General features: G+C 36.1%; 1 protein-coding gene and 1 long non-coding RNA gene across 2 annotated transcripts in view; one reads left to right on the top strand and one right to left on the bottom strand.

Moving 5' to 3' along the window:
• Positions 1–6065, bottom strand: part of LOC114248513 (paired box protein 6 homolog) — a 45541-nt gene extending 39476 nt beyond the window's left edge. The window contains exon 1 of the mRNA XM_089732363.1: positions 5448–6065. Within this exon, the coding sequence (XP_089588489.1) occupies positions 5448–5577 (130 nt within the window). The 5' untranslated portion in view covers positions 5578–6065. The remainder of the gene's footprint in view (positions 1–5447) is intronic.
• A 318-nt stretch (positions 6066–6383) lies between these two features.
• On the top strand, positions 6384–10384 carry LOC114248540 (uncharacterized). Its single transcript, XR_016324084.1, has 3 exons — positions 6384–6459; positions 6742–6912; positions 10334–10384. It is a non-coding gene; the product is annotated as an uncharacterized LOC114248540 (long non-coding RNA).
• The last annotated feature ends 14880 nt before the right edge of the window (positions 10385–25264 follow it).

The following is a 25264-nucleotide window of genomic DNA, read 5'->3' as shown; positions in this document are numbered from 1 at the left end:
CAAGAAAGATTAAACTTATCTATCAAAGTCATCAGTTTTGTATTGTAATTGTCACTTAAAGTAGTTCTTTAACTTACCCAAAAATACCGTTTTATCTTGTATATTATTTTAAATCGTCAGGTAAAAGCTATCATGTACCTTAAACATATTATTATATATAATCCAACTGAAGAAAAACATTTTTTTTTTAATTTATCTACTAATAGAATAAATAAAGTAATGAAATAGTAAAATTATAATCACTATAATAGTTTTTTAACGTTTGAAGTGTACAATAAAATAATGTGGTTCAAACATCTGTTACTGCAGCATTAATTTGTTTTTGTTACATATATCTATCAGGCATACTCATACATATAGATATAATCTTTATTGGATTAAATTCAGATACCCGCTTTTTAATAATAACTCAATTCGTACTTCGGTTTATTATTAAAAAAACATAGATTCATACTTTTTTCAAAGTTTAAAATACCACTCATCAAAATTATAAAAAATTTCAGATCACATCATAGAGAATTTCATAAATATTTTAAAAATAGTACACAAATATTAATTTTGAAACGGCTACACTAAAACATTTTTATATATCTCAACCATATGTACTGATTTTTGCATTTGTTTTATTCTATTTTTGTTTTAGTGGAAAAATGTTTTTAATACATTTATTTGTTTGGTATATATGAAAAAAACCTAATTGCATTAATTTTAATAGCAAATTTGATTTAATAGGCTTGTCTTAATAATAAAGTGATCCTGTTTTTTCTACTACCTATTCGCTCGTAGCTACCTGAAAGGGCTAGTTCGGAATAATAGGTGAGCTCGCGGGCTCAACCTAAGAGAATTTGCTAACTCTAGCCCTAGCAAGAGCAATGCTTCGCAAGATCTACCACCGAATCGGAATCGCGACCCACTGAGAACGCCCGGCGAGAAACACTGTGGGCTGTGTCTATTGGAACAATTGAGTAAACTACGATCCATCGATATTCGAAATCGAAACGGCCGTCTGGTGTAGTGGTAAGTGACATGGTCACTACACAAGGGGGTCGCGGGTTCGAATCCCGCCAAGGGAAGGTATTTATATGATAAATATAAATGTCTTTTCCAGGGTTATGGACGTATCTTAAATATATGTATGTGTATAATAAAAATCTTACATTTATTTCCGTTATCTGGTACCTGTAACACAAGTTCTTTACGAACTTATCACGGGACCAGTTAACGTGGTGTGATTGTTAGTAAATATTTATTATTATTATTTATTATTTATTTGGAGCGATAGAAGATTTTAAAGGCAATTTTAAGAAGGACGCTATTTCTGCCGTGAAGCAGTAATGCGTTTCGGTTTGAAGGGTGGGGCAGCCGTTGTAACTATATTGAGACCTTACAACTTATATCTCAAGGTGTGTGGCGCATTTAAGCTGTAGATGTCTATGGGTTCCAGTAACCACTTAACACCAGGTGGGCTGTGAGCTCGTCCACACATCTAGGCAATACAAAAAAAAACGCTAAGCATTATTCTCTGTATATTTTTATACTGATAATTTAATACATTAACAAAATCAGTTCATTAAACTCTACAGGTACGGAAATTGTAGTGGCCTAAAGGGATAATTCGTCTAGTGTATTCGTATCAGGCATTGTGACAGTGCCCGTGTTTGGATGCCGCTGGTCCTAACACATTTCCACATATAACGTCCGCGATGAAGGCATAGCACCGTGCAGTTAAGGTCATTCAGCAATTACACCGTTCGGTATATTTTAGCCGCGAAACAATCCCGTTGTCAGTATCAATGTCTTTGTTCTGGTTAGAAGGGTGAGGTAGCCGTTGTACAACACAACTTCCACTAGGATGAATAATAATGATACGTATACAGATTGGAATTGATTTATATAGGTCTTCGATATTATCAAGTGAGCCGTGGGCTCATCTACCGATGGAATGCAATAATAAGACACAATGCATCTATAATCAGATCAAAATCATTTAAAAAAAAATATTTGTAATATTTTCATTTTAATTAAATTAATTTTTCTTCTACTTTTAATATCTCTACTCTAAGCATACCGAGAAATACGTATACAAACCAGACGGATATTTTTTGTTAAATTTTATTAACTACTTCATCAGTCATGCTATAGTTTCATACATAAATTCGGTTTTAACAATACAGCTCAATATTTTCAAAGTAAAAGGTATTCATTGTAATTTGCCACTATGCTTACCTAGTAATAAAAAAATGAAAGTGTCGTAATCTGAATGAATTGTGTTTGTAATCTTTAATGTCAGTTTGCAACGAACAAGTTGAATCTAAAGCAAAACCTGCTATTTATCTAAGAAAATGCTCGTAGTCAACGAATTGCTTTAATACAATACAAAACTTCAATATGCAAGCACTTACATTAATCGGTCCGATTTTAGATTTTACTTTATTTCGTGATATATTTAAATTAATTATATTTACAAAACAGTTATAACACTGTTCATAATACCGCCATCTCGGATTTTAAGCTTTATTTAGTAATGTAAAAATTAAAGTAATAAAAAACTTTACAGCATCACAATTTTGCTAAACTTTTTTTATATTGTTTAGATGGTTAGACGAGCTCACGGCCTACCTGGTTTAAGTGGTTATCGGAGCTCATGGAAAACTACAACGTAAATGCCGCCACTCACCTTGAAACCTGAGTTCTAAGGTCTCAGTCTTTACATTACAACGGGTGCCCCAGCCTTCAAACCGAAACGCATTACTGTTTCACGGTAGAAATAAGCAACCTACCCGTGCGGACTCACAACACGTCCTACCACCAGTAAAAATATAATAAAGCACCGCTCTAATACCGGTTCTCGGTAAGTACCGCAATCACACATCAAATCGTTCACATTATCGAAACCAATTCCGTTTGTCCAATTATTTGATATCGTTAATCAAAACGTTACGATGGTATATTACGATATACATCGTCTCGTGAATATTGAGCAACCTTCACCGGAAACGCTACCGGACAATCTTTCTACGATCTACCGATTAATTAGTTTGATTTGCAATACAATGCGGACTATGTTTCAAATGCTGACTGACGGTATGCGCTCAGTCATCGCACCATCGTCGGAGTTTCAACCCGTTGACAAATTACGTGACTTTACGATGAGCTTTTATGGTGATTTTTTTGGAACGAAGCTCCTTATGGTACGATGTGGAGGGGTACCCTAACCGAGAAAAAACGTCCGTAACGTAAGATGTTTATTAGTAATGCACACAGTGTACGACTTAAGTTTGTAATAACATATTTTTTTATTATATATTTTTTATAAATCATTGTGAATAAAATAAAGCTGATGACTTTGTAAAGTAGTTTTTTTTTATCATAAAAAAAATCATAATAGAAATGTATACCCGAATAATTAGTTTCTTTATTCCTCGAATAGAACTTAAAATTAATATTTTTATAATAAGAAACTTCGTTCCTATCCGGTGTCCCACGACACCACACATCTTATTTTAACTATTTAATGAATTGAAATTCAAAATACGTACCCAACAAATGTTCACGATTGACTTCCATCGTGTAATAAAAATCAAACCAGCAAAATTATAATTTGCGTAATTAATGGTGGTAGGACCTCTTGTGAGTCCACACGTAGTACCACCACCCTGCCTATTTTCTGCCGTGAAGCAGTAATGCGTTTCGGCTTTAAGGGTGGGGCAGCCGCTGTACTATACTGAGACATTAGAACCTATATCTCAATGTGTCTATGGGCCCCAGTAACTACTTAACACTAGGTGGGCTGTGAGCTCGTCTACCCATCTAAACAATAAAAAAAAAAAAATTTATTACCATTTCATTTTATTCATAGCTTTCACTGTAATTAATGTATTGAAAAAATGGTGAACCTAAAGAAATAATTCACCCAAGTTGGCATTTAATTTTAGGTCTTAGAATATTATATGTATTTATATTCCATTGTATTTGGAAAGTTTGAAATTCTAACATCCTACACAAACTATAGAAACAAATACCCTTTATGTATCGTGAATAATTTTATTTTGTATCATTGATTTGTAATTAACATAAAACACAAATAAGCAAATCGTTGATAAATTTTCACCAATTTGTATTCTTATGCTTGAATGAACTCTACATCTCGCATTCACAATAAATTAAATATGCAAAGATGCGTAATGCATGTATTTCGGTCGGTGACCTCTTTGCGACATATTACAGTTGTGCATATAATCGTTTCCGTATCTCAAAATTAATACCAGGCCTTGGCATAGCGATTGTCGTAGTTTTCCCTTTTCATAAGTCGAGTTAGTACCTTCGCCTTAACGTGTGTCTAGAAAAATGGCTTCTGTTTTTCAAACAATAAAATGCAATACGCCCTGTTAACTTTGTTGAGTCTTTGAGAACTTAGTTAACTATCGTAATTTTAATACTGTGGTTGTTAGTTAGTAAGCTTTTAAGTAATCAAAGGTTTGTTTAAATGTAGCTTGTTCTTAGTAGTAATATATTAGGACACATTGTTTAGATAACCTCATAAAATTACTATTGTATGCCGGAAATGAAGTAAAAGAAAAGACTACGGGAAACTATTGGCTTTTTCAAGTTAAAGGTATGAAAACTAAAATCCGAGATTTTCTCTCACTTTATAGATGCCGGAAACATGCACATGATAAATAAAATCATTGATACATAAAAAATATTTTCAATGTTTTGACTCCAATTGGGGAACCAACCCGAAACTGCGGAACAAACAGTCCTCGAAGGATAAGTCTGGTTGATTTGGGGCTTTTAAATAATAATTAAGTCAGAATGTAAATTAAAATCATTTTAAATTGTCATTAAATTATTAATTTTGTTAATTCATTATTCTATGAAATAACTATTATATATGCATAATATAAAACACAAAGAATGTTTTTTTTTACAAAAAAAAAACCTTGTCTTTACCGAATTAAAGTAAACAAAAGCGAAATAATGCAAACATTATTGATCTTAAATTTTGTTCCTCGTGTCTCTTTCTGTAGCATTTAATTTATGTAGACACGCTTAAAAAGACATTGTTCATTTTGTTCTTTATATTATAAAACATAACAGATGAAAGAAAAACAACAACAAACAAACTTTTTATTTTTTTATTGCTTAGATGGGTGGACGAGCTCACAGCCCACCTGATGTTAAGTGGTTACTGGAGCCCATAGACATCTACAACGTAAATGCGCCTCCCATCTTGAGATATAAGTTCTAAGGTCTCAATTATTACAACGGCTGCCCCACCCTTCAAACCGAAACGCATTACTGCTTCACGGCAGAAATAGGCAGGGTGGTGGTACCTACCCTTGTGGACTCACAAGAGGTCCTACCACCAATAAAGAAAATAATGAATGAATATTTATGAATATGAATAAATATTTATTCATATAGTAATAGTATGTCTAACGTACCATTAGTGGATATGTTCAAAGGTTGTGTGATTGCCGCGGGTGCAGGAGGCGCTGATTCCATTTTCCAGGACGCGCAGCACGAGACGGGGGAAAACTCGGGCGTGGGGCCACTGCCCGCCGATATCAACATGGTCGGGCCACCTTCCTATTGCGATCTCCCTGGAAGCTCAACATACGGCACCGACAAAGTCCACTCAAAGCAATACACTGTTGCAGTTCTAAATTCGAACGAATAACTTCATTCGTATGATAAGATAGTTACGATGCGACAATTTATCGGATAGCACTCGGTTCGCACGCGCTCGCTTGAAGCTCAGCCAGAACACTGAAGAGCGCGCTTGTTGTACCGGCGCGCCCACTCGCGCGCCTACTCCCATTTACACGCCTTGGAAAAAATCTCTGCCACCAACAACAATAAAATTGCCACCGCTCTATAGAACCTCCGTGCACCTCTCACTCTAACGTTCTTAATTCGATTTCCGAACGCGTCGAAATTATACCGACTTTCGATTCAGTTGAACCTTCCGTCCTGTTCTAAAATTTAAAAACTCCGGTTATCATCAAATTTAAATATTAAAAACCTTATGCCGATAACTTAAGTGATACTTTTCAATGACAGCGGCTATCCGCTTGTAACCTATTGAATCTGTAGCTCATATTAACTACTCCTACTCGCACTCGTTCGGTTCGGGTTAAGCTTGAACCGTATGAAAGGGACAGGTGCTCTACCGACCGGTAGAATTACAGTAGTGAGCACAGGTGATCTTTTACTGTATCCTCATATAGGAGGTGTTAATGTATGCCTTTCTCTTTCTCTCCAATGAGAAATGGCCAAACGAATTCGAGACGACAGTAAGATATGATTGACTTCTTAATTAAATTCAACGCTAGTTAACCATGCTTAGCATCCGCTTTAATGGTCGGAATATCGAATACGTTCCATTCTGAATAAGTTTGAGTGCAGGTTCAATATTCTACACTTTATTGCTTACTCTTATACTTTTATATTCAGGTAAACTGTCATTATTTATTAAGTTTACGGGAGTATATCGGCATTCTAGAACGAGGGATAAAATGTTTGTATGTCAATGTAATCATTATTATCCCACAAAGCTAACAGCTCGTGAACTATACAGATTAGTCTGAGAATATAAATGAAAATGAAACGGAGTTGCTAATATGAGAGTAATTATTGACATAGGAGCTATGTACTAGTGTCCGTCAATTAACGAATTGCTGCAAAATACACTCATTAAGTTCTTTTGATCGATGTATTTTTATTTTATAATTACAGGGGAAAGTGAATTGCCGGAAGGTCTCGACCGGAGTGCAACTGTCGTTCGCATACAAGTAGGCACCTTTGAAATTGTTCTTTTGAATTCAAATAATCATATCTCTTTGTACCGTCATTTATATCAATCTGGCGCTGCTCTGTGGTTTTGCTTAAAAGAAAACTAGCAATCAGGTAAACCGTGATATTTTTTTAAAGAATATTACTTAAAATAAATGTTTACATGTATATATATACCTATGTAATGAAGTACGGACGGGGAGGTTTTCGGGGTTCAGTCTGATAGGACTAGCCCTAGTAAGAGCAGTGCTTCGCTGAATGTATCGCTGGATTGGAAACGCGACCAACTTTTTCCTCTTTTGCTACCAAAATGGTAGCCTTGAGAGGCTATACCAGCGTAATCGAGCGAGTAAGTGAGCTCAAAGGGCTCAAACCTAACGACGTTGCTAACTCTAATCCTAGCAAGAGCAGTGCTTCGCTGAGTATACGACCGGATCGAAAACGCGAGCCACTGAGAAGATCCGGTCAGAAACTCAGTGAGCTGCGTCTGTGGGTTAATGAGCCCTTCGTTGCAATTATTCTTTATTTAATTTTTATTGCTTAGATGAGTGGACGAGCTCACAGCCCACCTAGTGTTAAGTGGTTACCGGAGCCCATAGACATCTACAACGCAAATTCGCCACCCACTTTGAGATATAAGTTCTCAAGATATAAGGTCTCAGTATAGTTACAACGGCTGCCTCACCCTTCAAACCGAAACGCATTACTGCTTAACGGCAGAAATAGGCGGGGTGGTGGTACCCACCCGCGCGAACTCACAAGAGGTCCTAGCACCAGTGTAAGTGACGAATTCAACGAGAACGATGACCCGACCAACTAAAATGGCCACGTGGCCTCAGTTTTGTTAATGCATAGAAGCTAGTTGCTGCGGTGTTATGTCAGTCCTCTGTATAATCTCTTTGTGGAATTTAATTTCTATAATCTGACATACCTCTCTTTCTCTTTTATTATCGATATAGAAAATGACTTTTTTTCTTTTATTTCTTTCTCTTTCTTTTGTAATCATCAACTCTATCCGTTTCACGACACTTCGGACTCTATTTCTCTGAAATTTTAATCGCATTAGCATGATTTTGCAAGCTTCTTCATTTTCTTCTCACCCTAATATCGCCCTTGGTGTAGTCGGATCAGCACAGAATATTCTCTTATCATAGTTACAATTTAATTAGCGATATAAATTATTTCAATGATGCTAAATTGAATTAAGTTAAAAATAATCAACAAAATAAATTGTTCTTTTCGCTAATTATGCACTTAGCCAGCATATTGGAACAAACACTGATACTGATAGTATTTAATAACGCTTCGGTATATCTTCTCAATAATGAATTAAGCTTAAGTAATAATTAACTACAACGTAAATGTAATTATGGGAATAATAATAGAAGCGATTACATTTTTTATTGCTTACATGGGACGAGCTCATAGCCTACCTGGTGTTAAGTGGTTACCGGAGCCCATAGACATCTAGAACGTAAATACCGCCACACACGGCTAAACGGCTGCCTCACCCTTCGAACCGAAACGCATTACTGCTTCTCGGCAGAAACAGGCAGGGCGGTGGTACCTACCCGTGCGGACTCACAAGACGTCCTACCACCAGTAATTACGCAAATTGTAATTATGCGGGTTTGATTTTTATTACACAATGTTATTCCTTCCCCGTGGAAGTCAATCGTGAACAATCGTTAAGTACGTATTTCATGAGAAAAATTGGTACCTGCCTGCGAGATTCGAACAACGTTACATCGTTACATACGAATGCGCCGGACGTCTTATCCTTTAGGCCACGACGACTCAACCACAGGCACGACATTAACCCTAGTTCCTATTATTCTATTTATTTGTTTATTTATCTATATATTAATACGTGAAGCAAAAACTTTGTATCCCTTTTTACTAGAATTGCGCGGACGGAGGAGTATGAAAGTTTGCACACTTATAGAGAAGATAGAGAAGAAGTGCACAATGCTAAAATTTTTTCAAAATAATGCATTAAAGATACAGTAAATGAATAAAGAGAACATTACACACACTACATACCATGTATTTGACGCACACACGCATGCATACTATTTATTGTCAAACTTTTGTTTTTGGCGTCTGTTGTCAAATTGAGAATAGATTAAATATTGTTGTTAATATTTTTTACAGTGTGAAATAAAATATTTTATAATTGGCGAAATTTGTGATTATACCTATAGAAGTATAAAATACAATCATATTAGTGTACAAACTTACAATTCCAATTAATTATAGTCGAATTTCGACTAATGCGGGATCTCTAGTATTTATTAATTTACTTACAAATGTCTATGAGCTCCTGTGACCAATTAACACAAGATGCGCTCCAGCTAGATTACCGGTCCGAAAAAAACAAAAAATAGTTTTGGAACTCTATAATAATAAGTTTTGGATGTTTCGTGCAAAAAAACTAACTGGTGACATGAAGTAATTTCTTAATATATATTTACTAAGTGTTACTCGTGGTTTCGCCTGCATGATCAAGGAATAGTGTCAATTAGTTTTTCTAAATATTATAAACTAATTTCCGCGCGAATGAGTTTTTTTTTTCGAGATGAAAAGTGCTAGACGTGTCAATCCGTTGCTACATTTCGATATAAAAAAGGACAAACAAACACAAATAAACAAACAAACACACTTGCACATTTATAATATTAGTATGAATATGTACCATCGTAATTATATATATTATTATGTACTTGGACACAAATACTGGAATTATTTTTTAAATCGAAACTAAAACTCAAATTGTAAGGTTTTTTTTTCCGATACAAATTATCATATTTAGAAAAATTTTAGGAGCTAATTTTGGAGTTAATTAGCTAATTTTATTAATTCCACTTTATGATATATCTACCATACGTGAAGCGATCGCCACAGCCCACAACTACAAAAGAACTTTGAGGCTTTTGATGTACCTAAGTCTTAGGTGAAATAATACTTCGGTTGTCTTATCCTTAATACAATAATATTTAGACAACACATATGCAGAATAGCTGTTTTCCATACGTGCGTAACACAAGCGACGTTGACCTAGCATTAAGCTGCCACCCAGCGGGGTATCCCGGAACACCAGCGGCATCGCCCGGGCCGCTTGGTAGGGTGCCGTACCGCGCAGACCGGCGTCGTTGGTCATCGACTATCGCCTCGACGACCCGTCGGTCGGGCATCCTCGGGATGGCACCGCGAGTCTGGTGTGTTGAAGTAGTGTTGACCGCGAGAACTCCCGTACTCTGACCGGGTTCTGACCCCGGACGGAGATCGGACGTCGGGTGTAAGAGTTCAGGGGAGTCGCTTAGTGCAGTAGGGCCGTAAAACTCCTTGGGCCCGCGGTCTGCTCCAAACATCAGCAAATCGTCAAGTCCCACATACCTCGCGCGCCCCCTTAGGCGCGGGAACCTCGTCGGAGGTTCGGCCCCCGACCCTGAGAAAAAAACAAGCGTTAAGCTGCTACCAAAGATCGGAACGTGTTAATTGCCGTGAAATAAGCCTACAATTTACTTCCTTCTAGGAAGAACTGGTATGTTAACCGATTGCAGAGCATATTTCTGGCACACGCTACGAAAGTTCTAACTACTTTAAGGTAGATGACCTACCTAGTTTCAAGGTAGATTATGGCATTCACGTTGTTGTGTACGAGTCTTATTAATTACTTATCATCAAGAGGGTCGCTTGCTAGCCTCCCAAAATCAGAAAATAGCTTAACGTTTATTTGATTATCAGGTGATAACTATGTATATACTTTTTCAGTCACTCATTATTATTATTATTATTATTATGGCTATAACGGCTGTCTGGTGTAGTGGTAAGTGACATGGTCACTACACAAGGGGGTCGCAGGTTCGAATCCCGCCAAGGGAAGATATTTGTATGATAAATATAAATGTCTTTTCCAGGGCTATGGATGTATATTAAATATATGTATGTGTATAATAAAAATCTTACATATATTTCCGTTATCTGGTACCTGTAACACAAGTTCTTTACGAACTTATCACGAGACAAGTTAACGTGGCGTGATTGTAAATATTTATTTATTGATTTACTAGCTTTTGCCCACGACTTCGTCCGCGTGGAATAGTTCACAAATAAATATGCAAAATTAAATGTATATTTTTCAATATTTCTGAGAGATTTTCTTAATATTTGTTTCCGTAAGAACCTTGTACAGAGTATTAGAAAACTACAAAAAAAAAATAAGCCAAATCGGTCAAGCCGTTTTCATGTTATGTCGTGACAACGGAAAACGGGTTTCATTGTTATATATATAGATTATTATTATTATGGTTAGATTTAAGCTTTCATAAATGTAAAAACAATTTCAAAGAACCAGTGTTAGGACGCGTTCCGTACGCGTCTGTAACACCATGTCTTAGAGCCTATACCTATGCAAGCTGTTCTTGCTTAGCTAAGCTTGCTTATGTATACTCTAAGCGCCATGTAGCTCAGTGTTATAATGTCACAAAGCGATTCAGACGTTTCATATTCCACGGGAGGCAAAATGACTGTTTTTGATGCCACGCTTTGTATTGGCCTAAGCGATGTACATATGTGATGTGGTACTTCATAAGCCCACCACAAACAAAGCACACATAAAATTGAAAAATTTATCTCACTACAAAGAATTGTTTTCATTCTTTACTTATGAGGAAACTTAATCAACGACTAGGCTAAATAATTATAGCATCCAAAACCAAATAAGACGTACAAAAAGTAATAGGAACCGTCTTTAAATTATTGAAGTATTTGAATAAACGCAGGCTAGATCAAGATCAAGCTTATCGCAAACGTTTTAAGTAATAATTAACTAATCTCATTAGAGAAACCTTGGGGAGGTTTTAGAGAAAACAAATCGTAATTTTTCTTTAAAGTATTTTTGGTGAAATATTTTATTACACATCTTGGTAATTCGACAAGAAATTGATATAGTACTGCCTGTTCTTAAAGTTCATATGAGATAGTAGGAATTAAAGAGAAGGTAAATTAAGGATCGGTTTCATTTAATGATATGTAAACTATTTTTTTGATTATACTTGTGTACAAACAAAGAAAAAATTCATTATTAAAAACGTATTCCTATTTTTATCGATAACACGCTTAAGAATTTATTGATTATTAAATAAAAAGAAAATCGGTTGACAAATAGAGGAGAAAATTGCACTTAACTGTTTTGTCTTTACCTGTTAAGGATATACTTAGTCTGGCCATAAATACTGTTACAAAGGAAAACAAAAAAAAATTCTATGGCAATTAACATTTATTACTTTTACAGTGTGTTACTTTAATACATAATTAAAAAAGAATTTAAAGTATAAAAGCTTATTCGAAGTGGTCTCCATTGGCTGCAATACAGTCCTTTAAACGTTGAGGCCAGTTATCAATAGAAGCACGCACTCTTTCCATGGGAAAATTTTTCACTGTCAATCGTACGGATTGTTTTAGGGACTCCAAATTATCATGGCGTTTAGAGCAAGCCGTACTCTTTCAAACTGACCATAAATAATAATCCAGCGGATTAAGATCGGGACTAGACGACGGCCAGTCTTCAGCACTGATGAAGTCCGAAACGTTCGTTTCCGACCAAGACTGCGTAGACCGAGCTTTATGACCTGGCGCCGAGTCTTTCTGGAAGGATCATTCTTGATTATTGAACATGGTGTTGTTAAGGGGCTTCACTACCTTTTCAAGAATCGTATCTTGATACACTTGTGCCGATGTTTTGATACCTTTTTCACAAAAGTATGGCTCAGTCACTCCTTCATAGCTAATACCCCACCAAACCATCACTGAAGTCGGATAGTGCCCACGTTGCACTCTGTCGACTAATTGGGAAGTTTACTTAGAGCTTTGAGCATAAATACGGTCAATTTGTTTGTTAAAATGTTGCTCAATTGTAAAAAATTTCTCATCCGTAAACAAAAAATTTCTATGACCCTTTGCGTACCGCTTCAGTAGTTGTTTCGATTTTACCACCCTATTCTCTTTTAAATTATCAGTTAAAAAATGACCAGTACGTCTCTTATAGCCTGAAAGTCCTAAGTCATCTTATAAAATATGCGACATGGTTCTAGGTGCTATCTTCATCTCCCGATATAAAATCTTTTGCTTTCGGACAGGATTTCTTCGAATTATTTCCCTTATTGCTTTGACCACCTTTTTCGTAGAAACACTACGTGTACGGCCAGATCTTTTTCTGTCACAAACAGAAGAGGTCTCATTGCACCTATTAATAGCCCGGTACACAAACATTTTACTAATGCCAAGCTTATGGAGAGTTTTAAAAATTGCATTTGCCTCCATACCTACTTTGTGTAATGCAATCACAGCGATTCGGTTCTCTTTATCACCCCACTCCATTTTAATATCGCAATATATTGTACAATGTATTGGCGCCAAAATGAGAAAACTCAATGAGCAATCATATAAAAATGACAGATTCCAAATTCAAATGTAATATTTTGTTTATTTTTAATTGTAACAGTATTTATGGCTAGACTAAGTATATAGATTATCTAACAGCATTTAAATGTATTCCATTCGTTAAAAATTATATGCATTTAATTAGTAAATAGATAAATAAAATATATCGTTCTATAATATTTAATATGTTGAAGATAATAAATTTAATTTTCAGCGTTTTTTGTTTTTATTTTAAAATTTCGTGTTACCCATCTAACAAGTTCTCTTAAATAATGTGATAGTACACACTTAATTAGTTAAGAAAATATCATAATACCAAATTAATAATTGCTGAAATTATTTCACCTATTAGCACTATACTCTACTTATATTTCTTACATAATATCTAGTATAATTCCTTCCCATTTATTTTTTCGTCTTAAAACACAAAGCTCCAAAATAAAATAAAAATCGCCATTCAATACAATTTTTTTATTACACGATGATTTTGCGCTATCGTGGGAATTGTTCGTGTAGGTACACGTCATAACTGTGTATTTTCACAGAATATTTGGCACATGTAGGTATTAGTGGACCAACATGGTAGCATCGCTCGATACGAGCACCCCAAGCGTCTTATCCTTTGGTCCACGACTACTGCATACTGTGTTATACTACTTATGAATATGAGGGACCCAATAATTATTTTTCCAGTTTGAATACTTTTACTAGCTGTATGGCATATTATGAGCCCATAAGTTACATCAGAAAAAATGGTATATGATAGAGGAGTATGGACGGAGAAGATATGTTTCGCCCTAGGTGACTGAGAGAAAAGGAGTAGAATGATGATGATGAAGTAGTTACATCACATTTTCATTAAACCACTGAATGTTTTTACAAATGCAGCGGAGTGTAGCCGGGTTTAACTTGTGTAAGAAATAAATTAAAATAAAATTAAGTGGTTTTGATCCTGGCAGGTATTTATTAATGCCGATTAAAATGTTAGCTTTGAAATTTATTAATTAATATTTAATAGCTTTTTTTTGTATTTTTAATAACTATCACGTCCAATAAATTAAACATAATAAAATTAACCATATAAGTACATACATGTTGATGGTGACTTTTTATTACCAAAGAACTTTGTATAGGTACAACCAGTGCAAAATTTTCATAACATATCAATTGCTTTATATTATGATACCACTAAATTATGACAAAAAAAAATTACATCTAAATTTTCGGTACGTACACAAATTCATTTAAGAATTGATTAGTAAAAATTATATTTTTGTACATATTTCTACACTCAGCTCATTTTTATCCTTTCAATTTCTAAAGAAAAAAAATCTCGATATACATGATGTTATAGGACGAACATTACATAATTATGTGATCAGTGTTCTCTTTTTTTCTATTTAAAGTCATCCTATATTGAAAACAAACATCGATACAAGTAGGTACCTAATTGTTTTCGTTCGATAAATAAAAAGGTTCAATCCATTTCCCGAGCGTATGGTTTTTATTTTAAGAACGTTGCCTCGTACAGCCTCCCGAGACAGAGGCCGACACCGAGGATTTAGTGCCGAGATAGGGCGTGGGTGTCACCTAATGAATATATTTATTTATGTGCCGACGCATAGCGCCGACTTTTATCTCGCACCGACAGAGACAAGTCCGTATCGCCAACTCCGTACAGCAAACACGGCCGTAACGACCGGGTACTCACCGGAGCGGTTATCCGTTTACAAATGTGGATAATTTCATGTTTATGTCGGCAATAAACAGGCATTTGTTAAATATACGATTGAAGAATCTAATAAGAAAGCTGGAAGAAGTCGATGTAAATTTGAAAATTTTTCAAATCATTAAGAAGGTACGTATCTCACTATATATTCCATATAGATATATGATATACCAGTATTATTACCCATTTACATATATTTCTTTGACACAATTTATTTATAATGAGTAACAAAAAAACATCACCCCAGTTCTGGGACAGGGTTTTAAAAATACGCATGCTCTAGAGCTCAAAATATTTATCATGATAATCAAACTAATATTTCAAATTATCAGCTCTCTCATTGTATATAAGTCTTAACTCGTGATTTAGTTACTATATTTAACGCTATCATCAAGAAGAGGAATTGCGAGGAAATTATTTTTTTGTACAAATTTATACAAAAATAGGCATAGGTGATGTACATATGTATAAATTCTATGTGTCAATTTTATGTGTCTTTTATTTAGTATATATTAAGGAGATTGTCGGTGTTATAAAAAAAAACTATTTTTTAAATAAAATATCCCACCTTCGCAAAGAAAATGTTATAACAGACCAAAAAATAAAATTTAATACAGAAATAAATTTTCTTTTTGAAATGTCAGTAATTGTGGTAGAGTTTTGACCAATCGATACAGACTGTAGGCATATGAATCGTCATGATATTCTTTAAAATTTTCACTTAGTACCGCTTCCTGTATTATTTCGGTACTGTGCGTTTTATCCTAGGCATTAAGCACCCAGTTCACGCACAATAGCATAGACCACAAAGGGCCTGACGACTCATCACCCAGGGCACATACGAATCGAGATGCTTCCTACAAATGGTCTGTGCAACATTTTCAGGTCCACTGTACTTTGACACCTACATCTCCTCACAAACTTGGTATCTAAATAACAGCTGAAGCTCACGTTAAGCTGGTGATTTATACCTTGACACGCGACATTCGTCGTGGTCGAGAGCGACAATAGCTCGTCGGTCGCAGAGAGACCGTGAATTTCCATCATAATATGTTCAAAATGTTTATGCTATCTATTTTAGACCACCCAGGCGGTGACAAAGGCAAAGGACACACGATATCTTCTAGTACCTGCTAGAACAAAGCTCGCAACCTATTCACATTCTGATCATCCCTTTTCATACTCAATTGACTTTAGAAAAGAAATGTTCCCTTGATGAAGGTCATTTGGAATTTAAAAAATAAAAACTTATTATATTTCAGTAGCGACACAAAATAGTAGTTATATTTTTTTTCGTGAAGGGAAAACGATCTAAACACATAAAATTAAAAAAACGAATTCATTTCAAAATGGATTCCTAGAATCTCTTTCCAATTCCAAGATTCAAAGAATTCTCAATTTTTTTTTCTTTCTTAGGTGGGTGGACGAGCTCACAGCCCACCTGGTGTTAAGTGGTTACTGGAGCCCATAGACATCTACAACGTAAATGCGCCTTAAGATATAAGTTCTAAGGTCTCAACTATAGTTACAATGGCAGCCCCACCCTTCAAACCGAAACGCATTACTGTTTCACGGCAGAAATAGGCAGGGTGGTAGTACCCATTCGCGCGGACTCACAAGAGGTCCTACCACCAGTAAATTAATTAAAACTAAATGAAGAAAAATTCTATATACAAGCAAAGATTTTCTCATATCATTAGATTAGGATAATTAGAAAGGATACAGGATATACGACATTAAACAATGTGTACCCAAACCTCGAATACTAAATATATTTGACAAAAGCGACGAGGCAATCAAAACTGGTTTTATAAAAAAATTTACATTTTTTCATTGCTTAGTAGGGTGAGCGAGCTCACTGCCCACCTCATGTTAAGTCGTTACCGGAGCTCATAGAAATATCAACATAAATGCTATTATCGACCGAGAGGAGATCTCAAATTTGTGTATAACCGTCGTCCCAAACTACAAGCTGAAACGCATGGCTGCTTCACGGCAGAAGCAGACCGGATCGTGGTACCCTACCCTTGCAGTCTTGGAATACGCAACACTCTTTTAATACTACCATACCATTAATTACGCAAATATACAAATGTTGCGGGTTTGATTTTTATTATTCATTCATCATAGAAGTCGGTCGTGAGCACGTGTTAAGGAAAATTTGGTACCTGCGAGATTGGAATATCGGCATATTCGTATCGTTTAGGACGGTCCATAAGCCATAAAGATTTCAAACTAGATATGCCCCACGGTTTTATTTACTTATAATGTGTAATAAAAAAAATGAAAATTACCCGGGATACAGAGTTGCTTCTGTCACTCTCGGGTCAAATAACTACCAGCCTAATTAGAGAAGTCGTCGTGGCCTAGAGGATAAGACGTCCGGTGCATTCGTGTTGAGCGATGCAACGGTGTTCGAATCTCAGGCGGGTACCAATTTTTCTAATGAAATACGTACTCAACAAATGTTCACGATTGACTTCCACAGTGAAGGAATAATATCGTGTAATAAAAATAAAACCCGCAAAATTATAATTTGCGTAATTACTGGTGGTAAGACCTCTTGTGAGTCCGCGCGGGTGTACCACCACCCTGCCCATTTCTGTCGTGAAGCAGTAATTCGTTTCGGTTTGAAGGGTGGGGCAGGCGTTGTAACTATACTTGAGACCTTAGAACTTATATCTCAAGGTGGATGGCGCATTTACGTTCCGGATGTCTATGGGCTCCAATAACCACTTAACACCAGGTGGGCTGTGAGCTCGTCCACCCATCTAAGCAATAAAAAAAATCTTTTGGTACGTAAAATTACGCACTAGATACAAGTACCAGAAAAAAATATGCTAGGTATCTTTAATCCAGGTATAATAACTTAACTTTGCGCAAAAGTTCATCTAAATCCGATGATACCAAATGGTATCATCATGGATGGTACAAAACGTCCAAACATACAGACTTTCACATTTATTATATTAGTAAGCACTCACAAGTTAGTCTATTAGATATTTATATTCAGTTCATTATCTTTATCAAATTTAGTAGCCATTTGATTTTTTTTTTACTTTTAGTTTTATTCCGATAGTACAGCTATTTACTCAGCTAATAAGCATTCAGTTTCAACGGTGGAGATCTGTGGTAAGTGCTTACATCTAACGTGTCAATAAAGATATGGAATGCATTGGATAAATTTGTAATAATTTAAAAACTAATTTATTTTTAACATTCCGTTATGGTGAAAATCAACATCAACATGGCATTAAAATGATTTCGTTGTGATAGCGAAAAACGAATTAAGTGATAAAAATAAAACGGTAATAAAAGGCAATCTATAAACGTCGAATCTAGCACGCAGTAGTTAAATATCTTCAATGAATCGTCTCTATGAAATGTTCATAAGTAAGCGAGCATTGTCGTCACTGAGCTACGACACTGTATCAACAATCAATCGACCCGCCCAGTAGGCGCGCTTAGACGGGGCGGTGCTACCAAGACTCCTCCCAGTAAAACTCGCGAACAACTAGCAAATATTTTTTTATTCTTTAACATCATTTTAATTGCTTTAAAACAAAGACAAGCAAATAGTGTCAATGCACAAAATGAAGGAAGATTTGATTGGACAATTCTATGAAGTGCTTTTTTCTCGTCAGTACCACTGGAATATGTTTATCAAACGCATACATTTTACGAGGCAATTAACATGCAACTTTGTTTTTCTTTTATTTGCAATGAAAATTAACACCGGGCCAACGTTGTAATTGTTAGTGATGCAAAATAACAAATTTGCCAAATAAAAGAGCGCCGCCATTTTGTAAATAATCGTTGTCATTATTTTATACTACATTGTGCTTCGTTAGCTTCAAACCGAAATATAATTTTTACGATCGATAAATTTATTTACTGTTATCTGAACATTTATTAAGCATGTCAAACTGGTTTTTACGAAAATCGTTCCCCGATTGACGTTCTCGTGTTTTGAAAACAGAAACTTCTGAGATCATCTGTGAAATTGAGTAAAACCTGTTCTTCGAGTCAAAATTTTGAGTTCCAATGGCCAAATATATATTTTCATCCATTTCACATAAAATATTTAAGGAAAGAAACAACTTTGATTGTAACCTGTTTTTAATAAAAATTTGCTTACGCGCTGGTTCTGGCGCCATCTAGGCGGGTTTTGGATAGCCTGCCGACCGAGGGGACTGGTGGTCGTGGCGCCAACAACCACCGCTACGGCGTCCCGAGGTAGAGGGTGATGGGATAGATGTGCTGCGCACTAAGCACTTTGCTTTCTCCCCTTTGCCTTTTCATGAGTTCTGTCTCATGCGAGGTTCGGACGTGGGTTGTTCAGCGACAGGAGGTTTTAGTCAGTTCGACTCTGACATGCCCCGTCCTCCATCCCCAGTGGGAGACGGAAGTCCGCCGATTTCCTCCTGACCAAAAAAAAAAGTGATATATATGCCGGATTCTTGGTTGTTTGTATTAATAATTTTATTGTTTCTTTTAGGTGTCATTTTGATATTTCGAAAATAATGTACCTACTTATAATTAATATAAAAAAATCGTATTTTTAAATTACAAATATATTAAAATAAAAGATCGCCTAGCGTACTTCGATCACCAAAGATATCATAATAAAGCACAAACTCTCAAATTTATTTTATTTAATCAACTTCAGAACAGCTTTGTCACTTTAAAGGGTTATGAGAGAACCAAATCTATTACTCTTTTCTTTTCTTAATTAATCTATAAAGCATTGACATTTGACCTTACTTGGCGAACAACTACGAATTAAAATGTATTCTTTACTTTCATACGACTTAAAGTAGTTGAAGCACGCTATAGCATGCTACACCCGCCCGCCCTCTAACATATGGCTTTCGGACGGAAGGGGCGCGAGGCGCTCTTGCCTAGACTGCCTACCCCGTGTTTTAACTCGCCTAATTGTTTCCCATTTACATAAATTAACAGAAAAAACCCGCACAACTGACGCTCACGACTTCATATGTAAATACGAGCGTATACAAGTAACCCCCTATTGTTCGTAGCGGCGACGCACACAGCAACGCATCGGAATTACTAACTTTACAAACGGAAATCAATTGTCATGTATAATTACAGTAATAATTCCATGGGAATTTTATTAATAAATCGATCGCGTCGTTTTACGCTGTCGAAATTTCTAAAATAAATACTTGATGTGATACTTTGATGTCATTTATTATTGAAAAGAAACGATGGACGCTCTCTCATTATCCTTTCAATTCAATTATGTACCGCTAATTACGAAACGGTTAGGTAATTAAATGATGGTGAGAACTAAAATGGACAATAGACATATAACAAGTCAAATTAAGTTCCAAAAATTTTCTCGTACAGTACGTGGGTCTAAGAAACATGCCGATGTCAATTATTATACATACGGTTGTAGGCAGATTTAATTAATGATTTACTAATAAGGACCCATACATAGAATACAATTTTAATGGAATAATTATTATTTTATTTATATTATCTTTCATTCATTCGAAGTTAATGATTTAAATTTGTAGATAGAAGGAAACATGTTCGGTGCTTTTGAAAAATTCAATTAAAACCTGCGACATAATGAGAGCGATTTTGATCTTTCACTGTTGCATTAATTTTCTCATTCAAACTTCTGATTTTAACAGTCTTTCATGACCTATGCAAGCGTAGTGTTCGCTCATGCGGCTCGCACCAACTTGAATGCCCTTCAAGTCATTCAATCCCGTATTTGCAGGATAGCTGTCGGAGCACCATGGTTCCTAAGGAATGTAGATCTCCATGATGACCTGAAGCTTGGATCAGTCAGTATGTATTTACAGTCGGCATCATTGCGCCACTTTGTGAAGGCGGCACGACACGAAGACCCTCTTGTCGTGGCCGCCGGAAATGACATACCCGCTCCTGTGGACCGAATGGTAAACAATCGACGTTGCCCTAAGCACGTAATTACGGATCTTCCCGATCCATTAACGGTACTTTTAGGTACCTCATGCAACGGTCACCGAACCCATCGCTTGCGACGAAGGGCTGCGCGATCAAATTAACCCATAGACACAGCCCACTGAGTTTCTTGCCGGATCTTGTCAGTGGGTCGCGTTTCCGATCCGGTGGTAGATTCTGCGAAGCACGGCTTTTGCTAGGGCCAGTGTTAGCAACACTCCCGGTTTGAGCCCCGTGAGAACTTTATGTGAGTTCTATAATGAGAATTTAGAACTTATATAACTCAAGGTGGGTGGCGCATTTACGTTTTAGATGTCTATGGGCTCCAGTAACCACTTAACAACCAGGTAGGCTTCGTTCACCCATCTAGGCAAAAAAAAGAAACAACGAGTATTTTAAATAATCAGCTTAGACTAATAAAATTCAACATACCTAACCATTCGTGATTTTGCGTTGCGTTGCCAAATTTAGAGCAACGTGGAGTAATGTGGCTAAATCTAACGTTACTGTCCTGAGCGCTAAGAATATGCGAAACAAGAGTGTCTGTATGAGTTATTGCTATTAGACTGCAGATTGTTTGAAATGATGACGTCGTCTCCTATTTCCTATCACACACCACCCGCCATTAGAACAGAGCTCGTGCCTAGAACAACAAATAGCCGTCGCTGGAAATTATATCTCTGTCGTCTTGCACGAATTCTTCTTAGACACACTAGCATGTCTTTCGTCAAAAGAGACTTTCAGAGAGTCCTCCGTGATAGACTTGGATGAGGCTCTGGCATTGGTCGGTATTTATGTACAGCTAGCTGTACCCGTCCGCTTCGCTGGGCATTTAAAATTAACATTATTATTTATTATGTCATTATCATTAGGGAGTTCAACACTCATATAAATATTAGCCTATTCTTTAAGTACATGTATTTTCTAAATGGATACCAAGTTTCAAGTCAATCGGATGCACGGTTCAGTAGTCATAACGGAACATCCGTAAAAACCACTGTAGATTTATATATTAGTATAGATGACGACCATTGACATTCAGGTGGGCCGTATGCTGACCGCATCAGCCATGAAAACCTGTCTTTATTATACCTAAATGCAGAACTTTTCTCGCTTTTCCACATAGTAAATAATGTGGCAGCATTTGAATAGCTTCGTCGTGCGTTCAGTACAATGGCTCTTGTAATCTCAGTTAGAAATCAAACAAAAGCTACTTGCAACTGTTCTTAATTGTCATTCACGTGAGATTCCTTATGACGCAAAACATCAATCTCGTTTGAAAGCATGTACATGTGTAGCTGCAAGCTATGGTTTGCAAAACAATTTGAAAATTAATCACCTATTTAGCTCACGAACGATGCGATGTTTGGCTCATATATGATTCCTATGAGACAACGATAGTATGTATGCAGCTATCCACTAGGCTAAGCAGATCGAAATAGATTTTGGAGCTAGCCCGTGCGATTTCATAACATCTTACTGTACTCAAGGTTACAAGTCGGGGAAGATCCTATGATCTTGTTGTATCTTATTGTAGTAGTAGTAAGAATTACTACTAGAAATGATGATGCAATAGTAGCTTTGATTGCCTCGTTGGTCTTGTGCTTAATGACCATGATGACTATATTACGGTGTCCAAATTCAATTCCTGGTCAGTATTTACTGTAGTAAAGTTGAGAATTTATAGAGTTGATATCCTAATACATTTACAGGTTCGCGGCACAATTCTGTTTAAGAAGTTTTTAAAATGGACGTCTATTTTTAAATGTAGTGTTTTTCATACAAAATTCCTGAAAGAGATGGTTCATTGTAATTTGCATCGGCGAAGGGTTGCTTAAATACAGTATTAGTTTAATGAGAAATATTGAACAAAAAAATATCGAGTTTAGCTAATTAATTTCACCCAATCACCTACGTGTACAGTTGATGGACTCGCAACAATAACATTACAACCAAGTCCATTGTAATACCTTTCGGTATGTGTCGATTTTCTTTGTCTGGAGTCGGTTTTGTTTCTGTCGCTACACTGTTTCGCAAATAAAGGGGGCGATTTTGCTCGCTTCGCGGTCTGCACTGAGCACAATGGGTTTCGGAATGGTGATATGCAAAGATATGTGTTAAACGGTGCAGGTCATGCAAATACGAGAACAGGCTTCTCACACACAAGCACACACACACACACACGGCTCACAGCGCTTTCCAATTGCACCCTATTGTTTAGAGCTCCGGAAAATGTAATCTAGTTCTTAGGATCACTCTAATGGATATTAATACGGATATAGGTACATTCGTTGTTAGCTATAACTGAATATGCAATTTCGAAAAGGGCACATGTCGCATATTTTGTCAAAGACGTTTTTTCATATACATTTAGTTTTGTGCTGGCTTACCTACACCCGTTTTATAATAATTCCAGTAATTTTCAATTGCTAATTAACACTAAAATATATCTCAAAAGTTAATTATTTAAATTTTACACTGCTTTAGAAAATAATCCGTTCTTTTCATTTCCTGAACATTTTAAATTTTTAGAGATGTCTCCTTTTCGAAATTGCATATTCAATTAAATCTCGATTTATGATGAATTTTATAACTAAACATCGAACGTTTAATTACTTAACACTATAGTAACGTGGTTTTAGGTAGTGCAGATTTAGGCGAAAAAAAAAAAAAAAAAATTAGACTCCGTTATTTTGGGATCAAGGTAAACTGGCAGCTCGTAACTATTGAACGCTTAGTTGAAGTCAAATCTTTTCCGGCCGGTTTCGTGTACATTTACGGACCGTCTTAGGTACAATTAATTTTTAATTAGTTGCCGCATTTTCATAGGCCCGCTCCGATCAAGATAGGCAGTCGTGTTCGTGTGAATGGCCTACGTTCGCTGGCTGTTGCCTCACGCATCAGGGACTGCCTCAACGATTATATGCAAATGAGATGTCATAACACGTGAATAATTACAGCCAACCACGAGTCGCCCTTTCCGACGAACCACACAAATTGGATTTACGTGAACAGCAAGTTTTACCGCCGAGACATGAAGTTGATGAATTTATTCTTGGGGCTTACTTCGAACGAGGAATGTAAAAACGATTACTATCGTATCTAGTAGAACGGAATGTGAATAATTTAATTTTAGATGAAATTCTATAGGTACTGCAAACAATTTATATTTATAAAGACAAAAAAAATTGTAAAACAAAACGCAATTATGAAACATATAAAACAAATCACTGATTAATTCAATTAATTAAAATATTAAGTATACTTAAAATGTAATCATTTTATGAACGTATGAACGTATGAGTAGTACCAAGTTATATACAATTTATAGCAGCAATTTGTATGTAATTATAAAAATCCATTAAAATAATGTCGTGCCCGTTTTCAAGAAAAGCCTGGCGGTGGAAATTGCGACCAACGTCGGAGGGCAGCGTGACCAAGCATGCTGCGTTAAGGGGCGCCCGAGTCGTTATGCTAATAAACCTTTACCGTCTTAAAACTACGAAATCGAAGTAAACTCACATTCGAAATTGTACTTTAAACTAATGTTTTAGAGACGGTTGTTCTGTGATAAAATTTCCCTATTACGTTGTTTTTCTTAAAGTAAGCCCATAGGCCTGCGTGTCCACTGCCTCGCGCTGCGATAGCGGCAAAATGGACGGTTGACTACGTTTATGGCTCGACCGCTGCTGGGATTTAAGGCACATACATTCACTCGTAAATACAATGCACGTACATCGGGCGCGATAAGGCTCCTTAATAAGGTTTATTGTCTAAACAGCCGCACTCCCATGTTACTGCAAACCAATTTTATGACCTCGCATTTTTTTAAACACATTCAACAATAGTGTGTCGAACGTCAATTAAAAATTGTAAGTATTTAGTCGTGGGAAGTAAGTTAAAGTATTGAACTGCTCCGAGACAGACATCGCCAGTTGTATTTTCGTGAGAAACTCTATAAGAATAATGAAATCCATTTAATGTAAAAGGATAAATTTAAGACAAAATAATGCTATACATGAAGTCACGGAATATATGTATTTCAATTCATAAGTACTAGACATTCAAAAGGATTCGATTTGAACAATGAAACAATCACAACAAAAATACGGAAATATCTGCGGTTTTGCGGCTTTTTTTCAATAATTGGAACGAAGGAAACGAATTAATTATGTGTAATTGTGAAAACATTATAACAGGTAATTCACAAGCAAGGTCAGTTTTTGTCGGCGAATGAAGGACTATTCTTAACACGCTGTGAAATAGGTTTCGACAATGGAGTATTGATTTACAAAAATACACATCTTTTGATCATCATTGAAGTTTGGTGTACTT

This window comes from Bombyx mandarina, chromosome 13, assembly GCF_030267445.1.
Source record: "Bombyx mandarina strain Sakado chromosome 13, ASM3026744v2".
NCBI classification, from domain to species: domain Eukaryota; kingdom Metazoa; phylum Arthropoda; class Insecta; order Lepidoptera; family Bombycidae; genus Bombyx; species Bombyx mandarina.
Note: the sequence above shows the minus strand (reverse complement) of the source record. Positions and strands in the feature narration are given on the sequence as shown.